Source organism: Nipponia nippon, unplaced genomic scaffold (assembly GCF_047370975.1).
Source record: "Nipponia nippon isolate SJK-2023a ecotype South Korea unplaced genomic scaffold, ASM4737097v1 scaffold_3, whole genome shotgun sequence".
NCBI classification, from domain to species: Eukaryota; Metazoa; Chordata; class Aves; order Pelecaniformes; family Threskiornithidae; genus Nipponia; species Nipponia nippon.
This window is the reverse complement of record NW_028262347.1, coordinates 92,421,006-92,442,582: the sequence shown is the minus strand read 5'-3', so window position 1 is coordinate 92,442,582 and position 21,577 is coordinate 92,421,006. Positions and strand designations below refer to the sequence as shown.

At 42.9% G+C, this 21,577-nt stretch overlaps 1 protein-coding gene across 8 annotated transcripts in view; it reads right to left on the bottom strand.

The window, feature by feature from the left end:
• Positions 1-1,603: 1,603 nt before the first annotated feature.
• The window catches only part of JMJD1C (jumonji domain containing 1C), a 171,949-nt gene continuing 151,975 nt past the window's right edge, over positions 1,604-21,577 (bottom strand). For 3 of the 8 annotated variants that reach the window (XM_087768108.1, XM_087768110.1, XM_087768109.1), the window contains 12 exons: positions 20,594-20,721; positions 20,199-20,412; positions 19,499-19,713; positions 18,910-19,188; positions 18,342-18,510; positions 16,976-17,066; positions 16,741-16,871; positions 15,432-15,554; positions 14,242-14,381; positions 11,751-11,927; positions 6,178-6,309; positions 4,946-5,829 (listed from right to left, as the gene is read on the bottom strand). In XM_087768108.1, coding sequence (XP_087624234.1) covers positions 5,740-5,829; positions 6,178-6,309; positions 11,751-11,927; positions 14,242-14,381; positions 15,432-15,554; positions 16,741-16,871; positions 16,976-17,066; positions 18,342-18,510; positions 18,910-19,188; positions 19,499-19,713; positions 20,199-20,412; positions 20,594-20,721 — 1,889 coding nt within the window. In that variant the 3' untranslated portion in view covers positions 4,946-5,739. Of the gene's footprint in view, positions 5,830-6,177; positions 6,310-11,750; positions 11,928-14,241; positions 14,382-15,431; positions 15,555-16,740; positions 16,872-16,975; positions 17,067-18,341; positions 18,511-18,909; positions 19,189-19,498; positions 19,714-19,837; positions 19,943-20,198; positions 20,413-20,593; positions 20,722-21,577 lie in introns of those variants that run through there. The other 5 variants (XM_087768104.1, XM_087768106.1, XM_087768107.1 and 2 more) reach the window with 5 other exon arrangements.

The following is a 21,577-nucleotide window of genomic DNA, read 5'->3' as shown; positions in this document are numbered from 1 at the left end:
AGACTGCACCACCGGTTGCTGCTTACGACGACAGCTGAAACCAAAATATCGAAGCGTTGGGTTTTACATTTTGGTTTTAGATGAAGGGAAAAGAGGATCTTGTGACCTCTTCCTCTGAGAGCATTTCCATTTCCAGGAGCTCTGGCCTTGAACTCCTTCCTGCTCTCCTGTCAGCAGCAGCTCTTTAGCCATCTGCAGTTCCTGTTGGCCTGCTTTCAGTGGTGGGGACTACACCTCATCTCGGCTCCCTTTCCCACGAAGGGCTGGACCAGACGATCTTTCGAGGTCCCTGCCAACCTGGGCTGGACTACGGTTCTGTGAAAGCAGCCTCGCCAGCAAAACAGATGGAGAAAAGCAAGTATGGCCACAACAGCTAATAAAAACCCTTACTGAATTGGACTAAAAGTACAGTAGGAAACAAAATCAATCATCAAACTCTTCAAAAGTAATCAGGGTGGTAGCGTGGCTGCCACAAATCGGGTATTTGCCAGACCTTTCTGCCCGAGTATGTGGCCCGTGGAGTTCAACTGTATAAAAAGAAGTTCGTTGCTCCGTAAAGACTCAGAGCTACGGCCGTCTTTCCCTCCACCTCCTTTCTCTCCCATGTTTGTTTTACCAGAAGTAACCCAAACTTACCCAGGCTTTTTGTCTTGTAATCATTTGAAGTGGTCCCTCAGGCCCGTTTGCTGCAGGAGTTAAGGTATTATTGAGATCAAACAGTATGAAATCCTTAGAGCTGTGAAAATACAGGATTTCCTGCCTCAGAGCTACTAAACCCTACTCTTTAATTCCACTAAGGAAGCACAGAGCTACGATAAAACCACATGCCCAGGGACTGGAAAAAGAAACAGGCATCTGTGTCAGGAATATATTGTATTGGTACAGTTGGAAGGGACCAGAAATGTTCACTTTGAAACATAACAGTGAAAATCCTTCTCTCTACCACTTGGCTTTAGAAAGGCCCGTGTTTAAAATGCAACTGTTTGCATGCAACACCTCAGGTAAAACACGTCTTCAATTTGCTGTGAGGCAAGATTTTCCTACTAGCTATATATAGACCGTAACTTCCTTTTCAAAACCTACGAGAACAAATGAAAAAAAGCGCAGAGGTTAGTTTGGGTGTGCTGCTAACGCTACAGATCATCTGCTCCTCGGTCAGAGTTTCCTAGGTCGCCCTGCTGAGATGGAAAGAAAGGGACGTGGCGGCGGAGGCTGCCTCAGAGGAGCCCCCACGCCACCGAGCGCTCCCCTGCCCTCCTGGGGCACGCGTATCAGGGGAACACAAAGGCGGAGAGGGAAAAGCGGCGCTCCTGCTAACAAAGCGCACGTCGGAAGGTGGAAAGCGGGAGCACAGCGGAGAGCTGGCATTGTTTGAGGCAGAGCCGGGGGTTAGGAGGGGAAGGCACAGCAAAGCCTTAGTCCAGGAGTCTCAACGGGGAGAGGCAGCTCCTCCGGCGCGGATGTGGGGGAGAGCACAAACATCCTGCTCAGGAGAGCAGCAGAACAGGGCAACGGTGGCTGTGGATGGAGGAAGGAAGGGAAATTCCCAGTTAGGGGCGCGGGGCGGGGAGGGCCGTCAGCTGTGAGAGCAGGAGAGGGCTTGACGGGATGTCACGGGAGAGGGTACGATCAGAATTGCCACCTACCGAAAAGGTCAGAGAGCATGAGAACATCGCGCTGATCAGAGGGGGGTTCGGTTTACACACACAGAGCTGAGCCATCGCCGTCAAGCTGGAAGAGTAGAATAAATAGATTTTAAAATCAGACTGTTATAACCCCCTACGTCTGACCTGCACCACGGGGACCACGGTTTCACCGCCGGCAATTCCAGCGATCCCAGAACTTCTGGTTCAGCTAAACCACATACACAGCCAGCCATGCTGAAATACTTCAGGTCGTAGCAGCCCCACTTTATTCTTTGCTAATTACTTACTCTTCGTTAGTTACCCCTGTGGTTACAATAGGAAGAAAATTGCCGTGGTCGTTTACCGTACGGCAGTGCAGCGGATGGAAATGATGGTGAGGAGCTGGAAAGGGGCGAGGGAAGGAAGGTGTGTGTGGAGAGCAGGGCTTGCGGTTTTGATGACTTTGAGCTTTCAAAGGACAGTAAAAAAGAAAGGAAGAGTTTCACGGAAGCACAGCAGATCAAGACAAGCTTGGTCTCAACAGGAAGGTGGCAAAAGATGACACGGTACTTCACATTCTTCTTCTAGGAGTTGACAGTGTTCCTGCACTCAAACAGCTTCAGCTGCTCTCATTGAATACTTTTGGCTGTCCTAAAATAGTTGAGATTGTAGACGAGAAAACCTCCTGAAGAGTCTTTAGGAAAGGAAGATGGGAAAAACATGCCCAGGAACGCCTCGCAGAACATGGAAGCGGTCGAGGGAAAACCTAACCTGAAAACAGAACACCTCCCCACAAACCCCTCTTCAGTCTCGGACGTGAGCTGTGCAAATCTCGGGTCGTGCTGGCAGCCAGCCCAACGCCAGCCCTTCTGCTCCCATCCCCGAAGGGCAGCGGGGAGCTCCGCTTCCCTGTGACGGAGCCAGGAATGTTAAGATACTGAATAAACTGAATTTGGTGCACGAAGTGCTTAAAAAAAAAAAAGATTTTTTGGCCTCTTTTAGTGGTATTTGGAGTAGCTGTTACCTTTAACGACTTCTCATGGTCTGCTAATGCATGCAGCATGCGACTTGCAGAGTCTTTTCCAGTCGACGGCAATAAACGCTTTACAGCACTCCCCGTCACGCTCAGCTGGTGCCACGTTTTCCTTGTTTGCTCGCTTTTGGCTTCTTCCCCTCCCATTAGATCCTGGGAAAGGCTGGCATTGTTGCAGGCAGTTTATGAGGCCGTCCCATCCACGCCCGCAGCAATTCCCAAAGCGATTTGCAAAATGCATCAGGTTATGTTTTTATGCATTGCAAATCCATTGGATTTACCCATTAACCACAGAATTTTAAAACGATACATCGGGTGCAACTACCGTATCAATTTACTATAGATAAACTCTACTAAACAAATCGAGTGGATAGTTAAAACTCTACAGTGAAATCCTGTTTATGCAGTTCAAATTACTTTATCAATTTATCTTTGCTACGAAAGCAGCGAAGATCTACTTACCCCAGTGACCAGTGACTGTGCAGGACGCCACGCAACACTGCAGCTTGAGCCCATCGGTTTTGCCTCTCCAAAAGGAGACTTTTTGTCTTAAAATCCTGACAATCTCTCAGGCTTTTCTTTGGGAGGATTCTCGCTGCATCACCATCCGTTTCATCCACACGTTTGTGCAGATCAACAACTCTGTCACACACTTAAGGATCCATCAGCAAAGGTGGCAGGAAAAAGGTCACAAAGGAAGAACTTTAATATTCACGCTTGGAAATACAAATTAGCCTCTGTTCGGCGGCTCCTTCAGTTACCACCCGAGGAGGCAAGAACTTCTTCGATCTCGCAGGCAGACGCAGGGATCCCTCCCCAGGTCTGTGAGCGCTGGGGGCGGCAGGGGCAGCCATCGGTGCCCCGTGGGGCCCCAAGGACGGTGCCAGAGCTCAGGCCTGGAAGCCCGGGGTGCTGCCGGCTGCGCAGTCGCTGGCAGCGGAGCACCTGAGCGCCTTTCAGAAGAGGCGGAGCAGGAAGCCCGAGGCTTTGGCCAGGGCAGACAGAGCAACCTGACCCTTCCCGATAGCAACCCGGCGGAAACCAACCCATTCCCTTCAATTCGGCTACAAAGGCGCCCCAGCGCAAGGGGCGAGCCGTGCTGACAGCTGTGGGCCAGGCCCCAGCGACTGCTCTTTGTGCAGAAACAAAACCGAGGGGGGATACGACCATCTGCGGCAGGAATGCAAACGTCAGCAGCCTCAAGGAATTTCACAAACGTTAAAAGTACCTCACCAAAACTCAATCTGGGGGAAAAATACTTAGACTTGGATTAAAATTCGCTCATTTACATATCCTGAACTCAAAAAAAACAGTATGTGTGACTGAAGCCCACTCGTCATGGAGCAAACGTACACGGGCAGGTTCTGCATCTTCAGCCAAGGCTCTCGTTCTGTGCTACACCCAGCGTAAACGAAGGGCGCTGCCCAGAACCGCATCCCAAGCTGAGAATCAACTGGCAAGCACAGCAACATCAACCCCGACCTATTTCTTTGCAACGTCAAACAAATTCCAAGTTTTCAAACCAACTAAATAAAGAACTGCATTTGCTTTACTTTTTCACTATTTCTTAAGATAATTTATAAGGGGTTTTTTGTTGGTTGGTTGTTTTGGGGTTTTTTTTTTTTGGTGGCCCAGAACGCAGTCAGACTTTGTTGCACTGGGAGCAGGAACCAGGCTCGTTACTATCCCCTTGCGGACGCGTCACGAGCTAGCGAACAGCTGCACCTAACATTTCCTATCACATCTAAACATTCAAATAGTTTTAATAAATTAAATCCATGTACACTTTAACTTTTCAAACTAACTCCAAGAGCTGGAATTCTGCTCAACTGTCTAACATTTATCATTATTAAATAAAACCAGATACAAATCTTTTCTTTTTAAACATCCATTATTTTGCGGTATTACTTGAACCGTAAAGAGCCAAGATGCTATTAAAAAAAAAAAAAAAAAAATTGCTCTATAGAAACTCCTTTCCCCCTTTGCCCAAAGTAAGTGCTGGCTTATTAAAGACAGAACATAAGCGATGTTTAAATTGATTTATTCTGAAGGAGAGGTTCTTTCTGGCTCAGCCATCGGAGCTGCGCTCCAGCGCTTCCCCTGGCAGTTTTGTCTCAAACCCGGAGAGGGCAGAGCGGCGCGCGGGAACCGCGGCAGAACATTTCGAGCGTTGCCATCGGAGATGCGTTTGCAGTTACCGCGAAGGGACGACGCGGGCTGTCGCCCGTGGCCACAGACATAAAAAAACGAACACAACAAGACAACATTTGATAAAGTCATTTTAATGGAAAATGTAAAACCCCTTTCAACTTCAATGTACAAAGCATGTGTAACACTTGCACTTTTAACAAATTAAAGCAAGCCAATGTTTTAAAAAAATACATCATTGAATGTATATATGTATATATTTACATAGCATATTAAGTTTAATATTTAGCTTTAAAAGTTCACATAAATTTTACCAAAATGAGACAATTTTTAAATAAATTACACCTTTTGAAAACGTTTAATTGTACACTGAATAGCTTCAATAAAATACTGAAGTGTCTGTATTTAATATCTACTTTATATACTTTATATTTTACAAAGTTTACAATTATTTGGCAGTAATTTTCAGATTATGACATGACTGCTGTGCGGACTCAGCAAGATCCCAAATGCAGGCAATAGCTGGTGTTTGTGTCCTACTCTCACAGTAACTGTCTCAATGTAGTGAAAAATATCTGAATTATTTTAGCAAACTGTACAAGTCACATTTACATTTGATCAACAATATAGCATAGAATTTTGTGGTTTTTTTCCAAAAATAAATACATCATCTTAAATCTTTGACATTTCACAAACTCCATGTACATTATAATACAGGACAGCAGAACGCTGCTTAATTGGTTGCAAATCTAACATGTAATCACAGTGGCTGTGATATGAAGCTCTACCGTTGCAGTGTCATTAACAAGTACGATACGATGACTATGTTTTCTTGGCACTGATGGTTTGTGAAGCTTAAATTAGTGTGCATACTGTTCACCTATTAGAAAAAAGAACCTCCATTTGATGTTAACACAAAAAAGCAGAGCGCGCTTAGTTTTCATCCATATCTTCCATTTCACCTTCGTGAATCTTCAAAGCTCTCACCATTTCTTTAACTGCATGATACAAGATATTTTTAACCTGCAAGAACAGCAGACACATTTTAGTAAGGCCTACAGCTACGGAACTCTTCAAAGTAACCGTCTTTAGGACTGAGCCCTACGCCTAGTGGATGGAAAAAAAAAGGCAGGCTGCATCAAGCCAGTGCAAAAGGAAACACCTTTTTACACATTTTAAAACGTAGCGTGAAATAAATAAAACCAGCAACTCAAGGGAGAGTCATTTACACCCCTGGCATTCACGCTGCTGCTCATTGTTATTCTGTGTGAACAGCGGCGAGGAAGTAGCTCCACGCACTGCTCCGCATTTCAATGAGCCTGAGCACGCCCTGCCTTCGCCACCGCTTCCAGAGCAGAATTCATTTCCTACCTGCAGTTTATCATCGTAATTGATTTCTTCCTTTGACAGCCTCAGCTCCTGCGTTAAGTGAAATGACTGTACAAGATGTTCTGGAGACACAAAGTCTTCAGTTACTTGAACGCAGCTGTGAAAATTTTGCACCTATCCAAAACAAGAAGAAGAGGAGACTGATAATTAGTATTTTGGGGTTATTCTTTGGCAGAGATACCTGAGAAAAGAGTGGGCCTTGAGATGTCTTAAACCACAGGCTTATCAGACTAAAGGGCGTCGTTATACCTTTTATGTAGAGAGCAATTAACTGCATTCGACTTAAATCTAAGTTAGCTTCTGGCAAAAGGTACACTTTGAACAACGCACATCTGCCCGCGCTCCGGCGCTTCTTCCTGTAGTCGGCTCCGACATTAATTCAACGTACTCTGGTGTGTTATTCCACCCTTCTACCAGCTGCCCGGGCACCGCTGCCGCGTACTACTGCTGCACAGCCATTTCCATTTCCGACGCCGCAAACCGACTCCGCGCCAGCCTAGCCCTGCAGGACCCGGCTCCTCAGGCCACGCAGACACGCTGGAAGCTTGCACCCACACTCTGCCAGGCGCAACTTGCCACGTTCGCGGAAAAGTAATTGCCCGTGGAAATATTTAAAAGAAAAAAAAACCCATGAACAAAGGGGCAGGTTCAGAAGGGGAAGAAAATAAAGCACTTTCCTTTTTCCCTAAACACTTTTTTCTGATAAGAGGTAACTACTGAGAGAAAGGGAGAGCATCTCCTGCCACCCAGGTCATACCTGGAGGACAGGGGAAAGGGAAAAACGCTGCCTGGCTGTGACCTGACTGCCAACTCCTGTTTGTCCTCTTCTGAAACATACAGCATCAGGTTTTCCTTAGAAATTACACTGTTTCTTCAGGATGTCAAAAACCTTGTTTCCCCAAATTCTAACTGCTCATAAAGTTGTGCAACATCAATTCTGCAACCAAAACCTGGCGGGGTGGAGAGGGAACGCCTTTGCCATCCTCGCAAGCAAACAGTCCCACCCTGCTCGGTACTGATGAATATCTGCATATTTTAAGCTCAAGCCTAGTAAAATCTACAGTTTTTTAATGCATACTCCATGCAGACAATTTCCATTGTGATACCCGACATTCAAAAAACACTTGAATGTTTTTCAAGCTGAGCTGAGGACACAGCACTTCATTTAAAAATTATTTTCTTCTTCAAAAACACTGCCCAAGTCTGATTTTATAAGGTCAGCTTGCCCCTTTACAAGTGAAATCCCAGAGGTTAACCCCTAGCGCAACACTGCTGGTGTACATGGGGTTTCTGCAGCCTCGTAATCGTCAAGGACAATGCAGTGCTGTTCCCTCCTGCAGATTAATCAACAGAGAAACCATTCCGGAGACGAAGAGAGTTTGTTGATGCCACACAATTTGCTAACGGCAGAAAGCCAGGAGCAAGGAAACAGCTGCAGAAGTGCCGCCGCGAGGCTCCCACCAGCACTCGGGGAATTTCCTCGAGCTTCGGCTGAAACATCTCTGCGCTGCGCAGCCGGGCTGCCGGCTCCAGCCCCCTCTCCTCCCTCGCAGGCTTCTCGCCTGTTTCAAGTCTCTACCCGCCCCTGGTTCCCTTTGCACCCAAATGCAAATCCCACACCACTCTCTCACTTTCTCCTCGCTGAGACAAGATTTTACTGATTCCCTCTCCCTTCATTGCAGAACAGGCAATATTTGTTGCCCTTAGATCTTCCATTCTGCTGTGCCTTAAACCTCCTTCCCTTCCAGAGCCTGTCTTATCGGTGTGCAAGTCTTTGGGGGGGGAAGACAGATTTTTACCCGTCCGGTCTCGTACTTAACATGGGAATGCCCTGCTGACAGCCCATAGGCAGTTCTATTTATAATACACGCCGATACAGTGACACACACAAATAAGTATGTTTAGCAACGATTCCCCTGAGGTTCACGGGGCGAGGACTACAGCACTCCCACAACTGCGCCAGTTCCAGCTGAACCGAGAGAACAGCTTCGCCCCCCGCCCACGCAGAGCAGAGGTTTCCAGCAGGGCCCGGGAGACGGGCGGAGCGTCGGAAAAGCCTCAGACCCGGGCCGGGGTGGGAAAGGCGAGCGGGCAAGGAGGAAAGGGCCGTCTGCCCCCACGGCCGCGGCTCCTCGCAGCACAGCTGTCTCCCTCCCATCCTTACGCCGAGGATGAGCCACTTCCCGCGCGGCTGCGGGGCCAGCGCTCAGCCCAGCAGCTGTAGATACGCAACTCCCAGACCTTTATCCTACATCCTTATCGTAACATCGCCAGGATGTCACATTACCTCCAGCATGTTATTTTACAATATAATAATCCTGCTGTTACATCAAGATAATACCACCGTAAAAAACATAATAATAACCTGTTCTACTATGAACAAGTTTTGCATGTAGCCTGAACAACACATTTCAATCACCGACTCAAGTATTTCTGGCTTTTAATTTATCACTAAAATATTTTACCAATTTGGAGTCACCAAATTAAAACCAGGGAGGGCATCCCTCGAGGACGACTGTGATACAGGATGACCCACAGCGGAGCAGCAGAAAGAGCGAATCATTAAAAAGAACAGTAAAATCCACCCTTTTTTAGCTGGGGAAGTTTCCAAGGAGAGCGCAGGGCTCGCTGTTCCAAGTGCCAGAGAGAAAAGGTGGCCAGATGTTTGTAAAGTGGGGGACACTTCTGAGCTCCCCTACTTGCACAGCCAAGAAGAAAGGAGATACAATCCTAGAGTGCATCACTCACAGTACATTCAGGGAAGCATCTGCAGAGGAGACCAGTCCAACGTTGTATCTATTTCTGGTTCTCCCCCAAGAGACCAATTGCCTCTGCAAGAGGTACTGACAAGCCTACTCTGACCGTCACAGCTCACAGGAGAGGCTCTCCCTCCCACCCCACCACTGGAACAGTTTGACTTTGCCTACTGAAACGATCACAAGGGGGATGTGACTGCTGCCTGCAAGTACACAGGGAGGAGGGGGAAACCTGGGAAGCAAGAAGAAAGCTTTATGCTACCATAAAATACTAAGAACAAGTTACTTTAAAGGCTAGCCATGAGTCCATAGAAGCTAGGAAAAAAAAAAAAAGAATATACAGAAGAAATACACACAACCTCCTCCATGTTAGAGCAGTACAATTCCAGACCAGCACGTCAGAAGCAGCAGCGTGACAACAATCCTAACTGGCTCCAGGATGGAAGTGCCTGAGCTACACTATGCAGTGACCACAGGCAGCCAGGCTCCCTAACTCCACTGCTCAGCCTGATTTCCTCTGCTCCACAACACTACCAAGGAGCAAATAAAAATAAAAATGTTAATTTACCACCAAATTTAGTATCAACTCTCATCCAGTTTTAATTATTAAAGACTCATGATGTGCACGTAAATCTGAAACACTTAACATGTAAACTTCACCTGGTATGTATTCTTGTTCAGACTTATTTTGAAGTGTTTAAATGTGCTTTGTATATATGAAGTGTTGGTGCTGATCCCTAAGGTCAGTATTTATGCACCTCTATATAGAGAGTACTCTACACGTACATGAAAGAACACGATGCTTTTATTTCCTCCTACGTGGCAGATTCACAGGAACTTCTTACTGAAGATGAAAAGGTTCTCAGCTTCACCCACTAAGGTTTAAAAACACCATGTTATTAACTCCTTGGTGCCAGAAGCTAGAACTTTACCACTTCAAAAGCAATCTGGAGTTTAAAGCCAAGGAGATAAAGATACGAGTGGTCTTATTTTGGGTCCTTTAAGCCTATGAACTGCAGGGAAGCCTGGAACAGTCCCATCCCTTCATGTTTTATATTCTGTATGCCTTTATGTAATTCTACCTGCTATACAAAACAAATTTCCCAGCATGTTTGTTATTTTCTGTGGGTTCCCTTTCCATTCTTGTATCTGGGATATCTCCCTTGTTTCAAGAGATCAGAGTAAGGTTACTGGAGGATAAAATACAGATCTTATCAACTCCGGGAGTCCTAACTGCTTTAGCCTAACAGGAGCTAAGAATAACATCAATGCCAGACGTTCCTTCACCTCTGTGAAGCAACATCAAGCCCTGGAGACATGGTACAGGGAAAGGCAACCTACGACAACCCAAGGTTTGGTCACCTGGGTTTGGGTTTGTTTGGTTTTGTGGTTTTTTTCTTTCTTTTGCCAGAAAACAAATCCACACAGATCGTCCAGGGTTAACATACCACCATGTGAAACCCACCTCAAGACTCACTGGAACGACAAAGCAGTCTAGTCTGGGTAAGGTACCTGTTGCTTTCAATGCCCAGGCAACTGACACAGCCAGCAGACAGATTAGGGACGTAACACCTGTCATCACTACAACCCAGTCATTTTTTTCCACAGAGAAAACCCTACCGCCCTGGTCATGGCGACATGGTAAGCCATTGCTTCCTCTCTGCCCAGAAGAGGCAGCGGTTGGAAGCTGATCTGCAGATCAGAAACCAAATAGCAGCATCTTCAGAAAGGCCTGGCCTCGCTTGAACCCGTGTGGAGATCAATGATAGATCTTTAACAGCAAGATGGTTTACAACCCCTACTGCAGGGTGGGGATGCTCCTCATTCCTCGATAGTCAGCTACCTAATTAGTAGTGCTTGACAGCTGGCAAGACAGCAAGAAAGCAGGCTCCGTTTCCTGTTGGAACAGGAAAAGGTTCATGGAGTGAAGAAATAAATAAATCTAGAACTGGCCAAAAAATTGTGTCCAAACACTTGTGCTTTCTTCCTCTTTTCACCAAAGAGAAGCAGTTTGCAGACTGTGAGAAAAAGAAGCACCCAACAAAATAAAGTACCAAACCCTATGTGCTTCAGAGGACTGAAGCTTGCCACACAAATTCATACCGCTTCTCCACAACTGCCCTACTGGGCAGTACTTTTTCTTACGTAACTAAGAATTAAATCAGCCCAGCTGCTGGCAAAGGTGATATCACTTTCTGATGGTAAGGGAAGCCACTGAAGGGACAATGATGACTCCTGGTTATTGATGTACCTTCTGTGTAAAAAGGAAGTTAATGTGCAGTGGGAAAACCACCTCCAAATCCTGTTACAGAAACATCTTGTTACACCCAAGCTGTCTCTAGAAGTCTCCTGCGGCTGAAGACTGAAACAATGACACCTGGCACCCAGGTATTTTTATTTTAGGGTTGCTCTCCCTGCCTCTCTGGGGTTAGGTTAACTTTTGGTTTAGAAGAAAAAAAAAACAAAACCTAACCTGACTTTGCCATAACTAACACCATTTTATTTAGGAATTTACTAGTGAAATGAAAAGTGGAAAAAAAGTGGTTCATAATAGCCTGCTCATTTTTCATTTTAAAGTTAAAAAGGAAGAGTATTATTTCAAGCGTTCAAGTTGCTGTATGTTAGTACCAGCTAGTCATCTACACAAGCAGATGTACCTTATTATACATTCCTATACACTAACAGCTACCAGTAAGAAAATAAAATCTGAGTACAGATGTAGTTATGTCTTTGAAAAAAAAGTTATGTTATTGTATTTACGTTATTTAATCCTGTGTGTCTTTAAACAATGTACATTACCTGATGAAGTGCTCCTGCTGGTAGAATAATAGCATCACCAAGAAACTGAATAACCGTACAGGTTTTTACTCCGTATTCTTCAAGAAGTCTTTGGCGAAGTTTTTTGTTCACATACCAACTCTGATCACGAATTGGATCATGCTCTGGTAAAACTTCTAAGCCTTGCTCTTTTGCTATCTGTAAGCACAGAAAAGATCCCAAGTCACTGTCAAAAGAAGCTGAACCTTTTGCTGATAAGCTGTAAGTATACCTAACTTATGAAGCAACACTACTGTGTTCCAAATACCCAAACAAGAATTTTAGTTAGGTATTCAAAAGAACCTCAAAGGAACTGGGAAGTCCCACTGAACTGAAGACGTCTGCAGAACTCCCACTCCAAAATGTAGAGCTTTAAAGAACTCAGCACAATAATCTATTAATAAGCAACACACTCTGTGTGACGACTTTCATCAAGAAAATAAAATGCGACCTCAAGAGTTCCTATGCTGCCAATTCCTCAGGCTTACAACCTTCAGTTCTGACACAGACACTCACCACCACCACCTCAGCTCAGGAAAAAAGCAGCAGATAAAACTAATAGTCATACGGTCCTGGACAACCTGCTCTAGGTGACTCTGCTTGAGCACAGGGCTGGACAAAAGGACCTCAAGAGGTCCCCTTCCAATCTCAACCACTCTGTGGTACGAAGTTATTTTCCTACCATCCCATCAAAAAACTGGGAAAAAAATGATGAACGTAAAAAAAAAAAATACTTCCTGACAGTGGTAGACTTAACTGCAACAACCATTTCTCATCAAATTAACTACAGAGGAACAAATATTACCCTTAATCAATTGCTAATTAATGAATCATAGTGAGTAAAGAAAAAAAGTGACTAAACACGTATCGAATCCATCTGTCATGACTCAGGAGACAATTCTCTCATTAAAAACGTAAGATTTTTATTCATATTGATATGAAATATACTTAATTACGTGATGCAGAGCTTGAACGTGTTCTTGTGTATTACTACCTTTCTTCTGTACTAAACGAGATAGTGAGATTTTCTCTCTTATCAGCAGGCAAAGTGGTCCCAAGGTCTAGTCATCAATTAATCTCCAATTTAGTATTTCAGAAATACCACCACACCAAAAATACAAGGCAGTACACAAATCATTTTGGATACCATGGCAAGCTGCGACAGCAAATGACAAACTTTATTACATAGCGTCTTAAGTGCTTCCGTTTTAAACCTGCTGCTCAGAGGTTTCACAATATCCTTTAATTGCTCTGAAAGAAGAAACGCCAAATAATACTCATTGTCCACCTGTTCCCTTGCATTCATGAATTGTGACTTTGTTCACAACTCTCTTTTCCAAACTGAAGAGCCACCCTCTACTTTATGAACATCTACTTTTTGAATGAACAGAAAAGCCTCGCTGTATAATTCATAATCTCCTGGCACTAGCTGTATTTTGTTTACTAGTGCTCATTTTTCACCACAGCTCAGCTTGCCAAAGAGCAAATGTTTGAGTCACCAGAGGACAGCTGCCCTGGGACTGAAACACTGCCTTATTGTCCAAGAGCATCTTTACTGCTGAATTTCTTAGGCTCTTCCTGCTCGCAGTAGAGACCTTGGCCTCCAGCCTGTTTATGGACCCCTTTGGTTTAGCCAGTTAAAACTCATCTGATTTTTTTTCCCCACAGTAGAAAACAGTGAAGACTTCTTTTCCTCGAGCAACCACTTCAGTGATATTTTGGTATTTTTATGTCATCCATCAAGACCACCTTCTAGAACATGAAAACATGCCAAAGACAGGGCACAGAAAACTGCTTCCAAGATGGTATCTCGAAATTTAATGCCATTGATGACTATCAATGGCCCAGTGGTGGATATTCATCCTACATGATGTAGGAACCTGAAAGGTTCTGATGTGGCTCTAACTTGTTCATCGCATGCTGCCAAAGGAAGAGCTGCACCACAGTTAACGCTGAACAAGTTTGCTGCCCTTGGGTACATTATCCCCCACTGCTTTCATCTTCACTAAGAGCCAAGGCATGTTCTTTGAGCTAACTGATGTAACACAGAGTCCTTATGAAGATCGGTGGCTGCTGGGTTGCAAGGTTGGGTTTTTTTGCATGGGACAATTCACAAAAATTTCAGCATCTGATAGTGCAAGAATGGATCAGTGACAGAAAAACATTGGCCTACAAATGCTAATACTAAGAAAATAAAATTATCCTTTGTATTAGAGAAGGACAGGACTAGATCTCCATGCCCTCCTGAGTGTTCAGAGTTTGCAGGCTACCTGTAAGAGGTGAGTACGTATCACGTAATGTATTTAATTTGTTGACTGATGTAGCAGGTCAATTATAGTTTATTTTATGTGCTATAAAGGAGAGAATTTTGCTTGCCCCCTTCCCTAAGCATAGGGGTGGTGTTCGTGGTTTTTGCCAGCCCCCTTTGATTTACCAGTTACTTAGATTATAAAATATCTATTATAAATCTAACCTTTTGCAGAAACTCCCTTATCTTGTCAGCATCTTTGCCAGCATAAATGTGCCATAAAGCACCTGGTAATTCGCTTGAATCTTTCAACCGCTTCCTTAAAAGGTCATCCAAATCTTCTTCTTCAAACTTCTTCAAAACTCCTAAGATTCAACAAAAATATTTTTTTAAAGTCAGACAGAGGAAAAACTGAAACTAAACACCTTCTTTTCGAACTTCTTGTGTGAAACCGAACAGATAAAAGTTTGCTGAATACAACAGAAGCCCCAGGTGATCCTCCTGTTCAGTGTTTGTAATTAGTTACTAGAACATAAATGCCATAAATACCTTAAAAATAATGTTTAATTTTTAAACTTTTTTACATCTCTTGATTTTTATAGAACACATTCTCCTACCTGAAATAAACAAGCAGGACTGGCACCAAAAAACTGAAATATGAAAAAGGTTTTTTCCTGCAGTCAGCAAAAGCAGTGTTTTGCGTGCTGTTCTGCAGCTTCTAGTCACGAAGTTAGAGCTTTCCCAATATGCTGAAGTTTTGCTGCTATTAACTCAGCGCATACGCAAGTGAAAACAAAGCAGATGAAAGACAGCAAACCTTACCGCAGCTCTATTAGTCTCACCCAAAATCTACATTTGCTGATTATGGAATGAGAGGACAAAAGAATAAGGGGAAAGAAACAAAACTATTTCAGTGATTTAAAGACTGTTTCACATAAGCAATAAACCTCGTACAGAGGACTAACATACACCAATTTAAGCTCTCCAGTGCTGAAAAATTATATTACAGTCCAAATTCAATAGAGCAAACACAGTGCATCCAGAGGGAGCAGAATAAACAGAAGGTTTGGCAAATACATCATCCTGACATAATTGTTAGAACTACCACAGCTTCCAGAGAAAATCCTTCATCCTGCACTTTCATTAGCTCTGCCAGACCCAGCACAGGACTGGTACATCAATTATAAGTAATGGCAAAAAAAGCAAAAAGAGTTTGAAATACCGTTTCATAATTCATGAACTGAAGTGTATTTTATGCAGAATTAATGTGTGTGCAAGTTCTTGAAACAAAGAATCTCTCAGGTTTAAGCAAGTACTTATGGACATCTTTCATCCCCTTCAAAAGAACAGTGTCAATTTTAAAAGCGGCAGATCATTCAGCCCATCTACACCACTTAGATTAAACTTCCCTTTACCTGATTTGGAAAGTACTCCGTTCCCTTTTGCTATGCCAACATAAACAAGGATGTTCACAACATCAGAAACTTCAATATGGAGATTTGTGGTTCCTATATCATGGTCTTTAGTAGCAGCCACACCTATGTTACAAGATAAAATTAAGATTTGTTGTATTGCATATTCACTTTCAAACAGAAATGTGCAACAGCTAACTAAGAAGAAATTTCTGAAAGTACAACAAGCATCACAGAAAAGCATTTTATGTACAGCAGGCTTTAACGTGAAAATACTGAGATACACAAACTACAAATGTGCTTTTGCTGCACTTGCTAAACAAGAAAATGTTGATTTTTAACACAGACCTTGAGATATCTCTTAGCCCAGGTAATTGTCCCTACATAGCAGCTGTATCGGAACAAAACACATTTCAGCAGAATAATCAAAGATGTTTCCTGACCACTACGTTCCTTCCCAATCTTTCAACTTTCTGGGTTGTTCAGGGCAGAATATAAGTACAGTGAATAGACAAGGTTACCGAATCAAATGTGTCACTTTTATGCCTGGCTATAAGCCAAGGTCTTAACCAAAAGAAATCCCCAAGCAAAGAGGAAAATTAATTTTAGTTCTAAGAGGTGAAAACATACATGCTTAAGTCAAAAGGACATTTCAGAACACTAAGCCTTGCAGCAGTATTACATAAAAGTGTCATTAATGATTCAGTTCTTCAGACCCATGCCTTGATCACTATCGTTAATATGTTTACTTCAAAGGACAACTGAAGAAGTTTTTAAATCAAAGCCATCATGCTACAAATTACAACTCATTTCTTGTCCTATTACAACAATTTGTAAAACAGATTTGAACAAATCTGTTTGCCAAAGAAGGAGCAGCTGGAAATGGTCTGAGGGAAACCACCTTTTCTAAAGAGGTTTTTGAGTGTATAGCATACAATACAAACACTAATTATGAGAAAAACGCCAAGATTTATTTATGACCAGAATTATAAACACAATAATACTTCATCAAGTATTCTGTCATATGGCATTATTAAAGACAGGATCTCTCTTTGTGTAAACGCAGCTAACCATTTATATGCTGCAGAAGACTATAACAGCACAAGACAAGACAGAAAGAAACACAGAGGCAAATAAAACTCTCATGCCTGAGGTGCATGTACTGTTAATATGCAAGTCAATAAAGTATTCTCCTACATTCAGTGAACAATTATCCTCCAAGCAAGCTCAGCTTTCTGTTAAGCATTATAACATGTGGTATTCTATACTTCTAGGGGAAGGGATAACTGCTACACTTCAAGGGCATACTCACCATATGCACTGCATAGTCTGGGTCCCAAATCTGGACGGACAAAAAATCCTGGCAGATGAGAAGCCAAGTTTAGTTTTCCTTCTGGACTACAATATTCAGGCAAGGGTAAACTTTTTAATAAGTCCTCATATCTGGAGGAGAAAAGAAGAATGTGATTGCATTTGTGCCATTACACACAGAGAAAAAAAACAACATGGAGATTGACTTAAGAATATCTAATATCAAACTCAAATACCTTGCTGGCATCATAGCCTTGAAATCTTCACCAGAAGGCCAGTCTTTCAGTTTTAGTAGAGCTGTTTCCCCATTTTTTATTTTCTGCCGTTCTGCAAGTAACACAGAAATTACTAAAAACTAATACACCGTAGTTGTTGTACTTTATTAAGCTAAAACATATAACTGAATTCTTAACTTGTCTATAAAGATTTCATCCATAAACCAGGAGATAACTAATTTTGAATCATAGAATCATTAATGTTGGAAAAGGCCCTTAAGATCATCGAGTCCAACCGTCAACCTAGCGCTGCCAAGTCCACCACTAAACCATGTCCTCGAGCACCACATCTACCCGTCCTTTAAATACCTCTAGGGATGGAGACTCAACCACTTCCCTGGGCAGCCTGTTCCAATGCTTGACCACCCTTTCGGTGAAGAAGTTTTTCCTAATATCCAACCTAAACTTCCCCTGGCGCAGCTTGAGGCCGTTTCTTCTCATCCTATCGCTTGTTACTTGGGAGAAGAGACCAACCCCCACCTCGCTACAACCTCCTTTCAGGTAGTTGTACAGAGCAATAAGGTCTCCCCTCAGCCTCCTCTTCTCCAGGCTGAACAACCCCACTTCCCTCAGCCGCTCCTCATAAGTCTTGTGCTCTAGACCCTTCAGCAGCTTCGTTGCCCTTCTCTGGACACGCTCCAGCACCTCATTGTCCTTCCTGTAGTGAGGGACCCAAAACTGAACACAGTACTCGAGGTGTGGCCTCACCAGTGCCGAGTACAGGGGCACTATCACCTCCCTGGTCCCACTGGCCATACTATTCCTGATACAGGCCAGGATGCCATTGGCCCTCTTGGCCATCTGGGCACACTGCTGGCTCATGTTCAGGCAGCTGTCGACCAACACCCCCAGGTCCTTTCCTGCCAGGCAGCTCTCCAGCCACTCCTCCCCAAGCCTGTAGCGTTGCACGGGGTTGTTGTGACTGAAGTACAGGACCCGGCACTGAGCCTCGTTGAATCTCGTACAGTTGGCCCTGGCCCAACGACGCAGCCTGTCCAGGTCCCTCTGTAGGGGCTTCCTACCCTCCAGCAGATCGACACTCCCGGCCAACTTGGTGTCATCTGCAAACTCAGATGAGACTCAACTAGTTGAGGAACAATGACATTTGTTTGGTTTCTTAGTCAGACCTAACTAGTGTATTAGCGTATCTTTAATTCTGCAAAGGTACAAGTTTCCATCACATTCTTTCAAAACAGATTAGCCAGAGCTTTCTTTTTAAATTAAAGTTTCTTCAAAGTCTCAAGATCCATAAAGAGTATTTTTAACTGCAGTTTCTAACATTGAACGTGTTCAGAATCAATGGAATAATACATTTAAAGTAACGTACTTGAAACATCTTCAAAACCATCCCAGAACTCCTTGACATTGGTGTTTGAAATAATACTGTCTTTGCAATTTAAGATATCAGCTTGCTGGTTTCCAAAATCTAGACTAATTGACTCAGCTTTCCACAGGCTGAAGTTCATTTTCTTATGCATACCGGACACTAAAACAGGCTGGGGGGGGAAAAAAAAAAAAAAAAAAAATCAATACTTATCCTTTCAGAAGTAAACACCTCCTTCGATTAAACTGGAATACAAATGCATCCGAAACACACACTGAAGACCTTGGCCCTACTGAGCTGTTAACACTTCCTCCAACAGCAACCATACCAAAGATGTATACACACATCTTTTTGGAATTTGAATCTCCCTAACAGTAATTTCTTATTTATTATTAGCAGTTAACTGAAGCTTAAACTACACAAGGTTCATATGTGGGCTACACCTGACAAGCTTTTGCCCACTGCTAACAATACATTTTCAAACATGGAGTTAGGCAAATTTGTCCTTTAACACAACTCCCCCAGAGTTCATACTGAAGTCACTTTATAGACTGAACGGCTCAATACCTACCCTTCCTTGTTTCCAGCACTCTTTGAAGAGTTTCCAGTTGTTGTTGTTTTTATGGTCTCTGAGCCACAAAACATGCTTATCACAGATCCACGAATACTGAATATCACTGTACAGTTTACTGCAGTCATCCTGAATACATTTTCTATCATCCTTTGGCTCATCTTTTATTTCAGGTTTTACGTTTATCTTTGGTGCTCTATTTGGTGGAATCTTGTTTTCTACTACTGAAGCAATTATGTCATCAAGAATGTTTGGCACAGTCCTTCCACTCTTGCCACTCTGGCAGAAAACAAACAAATGTATGCTTAAACAATGTAAAAGTAAATAAAGTTAATGCAATTCCTTTTGCAGTAGAATGACAACATTTCATTACCAATTAGAAGCCTGCAGTTACCTACTTCCGTTGTAGAAAACCGCACGCATTCTTACATGGAAAAAGTTAGAAATATACAGTTATCACAGAACTCAATATATTGGAATCTTCCTTTGCTTTGTCAGGTTAAGGCTTTATCGAACTTCACGGACGTTTTACAAATGACAGAGATTTTCAAATACTGATATAAAAAACATGTATCTTGTAAACACTTACTGCTGTTCCTGTAGAGTAAACTGGAGCAAAAGCAATACCAGCATCTGTGGAACCTAGACGCAGTTTGCCTGCTGTTGTAGTTAACAAATCTCGTAAGGTTGAGCCCTGCTCATTGTTCTGGGATGCAGGAGGGGAGCTTTTGCAGTTTTGGGACTCCAAATTATCCTGGTCTTTCTCTTCCTTTGAGTGTTTTCCAGAAGGACATTCTTTGTTCTCTAAAACAACAATAATCATTGGAAGTTTATGCTGTTGTATCATGACGCAGACATAGGAACAGCACCAGTATCCTGCATTTTATAGTGGTCGTAATATATACTGTAGCACTAGTGCTTTATTCACCTGAAAACACACCAGAGGATGAACTAGATCCTTCAAAATGCAGTCAAACAGTGTGACCATGAAAAGGCCTTCCTTAGCATCTCAGACATGCAGCTGAGTGAGTACCTGTCACAAATGAGAGATGCTGTAGCTGGAAATACTGCCACACTACACATGCGTTCCACTAGTGGCTCTTCTGGTAACAGATTCTGATGCCACCAGGAGAAGGCATTGCAGTTTCAAGATTAAAATTAAGGGGGAAAAGAACATAATCTTTTATTTTTGTTGAACAGAAAACTGTGAATTTTTCCTAATTAATTCAACTACGCATCACTGGTGCCCCCAAAGTCATGGACACGATACAACAATTTCAAACATATACCTTTCTTTTCTTCTCTGGCTTTCTGCTCTGCAAGATCAGCTAACCAATGCAGCGGTGACTGGGATTCAGGCGGTGTTAACTTGCTGTCTGTGCTTACATCACTCCTTGGACTTGTATTACCATTTGTCTCGGACTTTTGAGGAGTATTCTGCTGTTGAGACTCAGGCATGCACAGAGAAATTTTATTACTGTGGTTAAGGACATTCTGCAAAACCTGTGAAGAATAAATTTATTTTTAAGCATGTAACTTTCCTTTAATGTATTTCAAAGACAAGGCTAGCATTTAACCATCGCATATGCAAATTAAAATGCAACTGGTACTATTCAAATATAAAAATCCACAAGAATCCGAACATCTGAGCAAACCGCAACGCATATGCCCATTTTAGACTCACCTGAGACACACCATTCATTGCAGGGAGCTTGCCAGCTTGCGTGCTCTGCTTGCTGGTACACTGACAATGGGATTTAATTTCAAATTTTTCTCTAATATTGTGCATAGCGTCCAGAAGATCTGTCAACACTAGAAGACAATTAAGAAGAAAAGCATCAGCAGCGCTCAATCATTTTGTGACCCTCTTTACAATACACACACTGTGATGCTAAAATGCTATCTCCAAACCCTTTTAAAATTTAAACTATTAAAAATGCTAAATTTAACACTCAAAAATACTATAAAAGACTGTCCAGTTTACCTTAAAGCTGGTGCAGAAAAAGACATGGTCTTTAATTAAATAATTGCATACTACTCTTCTGACTAATCTAACCTTTACTCTGCATTCCCATTGCACAGCACACAACAAGCAAGCCAGTCATTCGTTATTTACTCCTCATTGTTCAACTGGTGCATCATTGCTTCATTTAATAAAACTGTCAAACTACAAACTGAAGTGAGCCACGTCTTGACAAAAAAATTAGTATGTGATCATGTAATTTAAGGCTGTTTGGTAATGGGTACGCACAGAAGAGCAAAACTGAGGTTATGTAGGCAGTCTTCACTATGCTGTTTCCAGATGAGTGGTTCACTTCACAATTTAAAATTAAAACCAGTTTCAGTCTGGAACCTGTTCTGGGGAATGCCACAATTTGAATTTATTATGGAATCTAACCAACCTTCATTTCTACCTGAACTAACATGCAACAACCCATAAAATAATGACTGGATCCGTATTACCAGCTTAAAATAACTTGGGAATTTGCTTAACAAGTTTAAAGGCACATTTGAGTTTTTTATTCTCTGCTCTGCATCAGTGCTGCCAGAGATCACAAGTAAAGTTGCACTAGCAACAACTACCACACCTAACCACACTTCTTCATAAAACTTGTTTGGTTATAAGAAAAATACTGAATTTGGCTGGGTTTAGGATTACTGTTTAGTT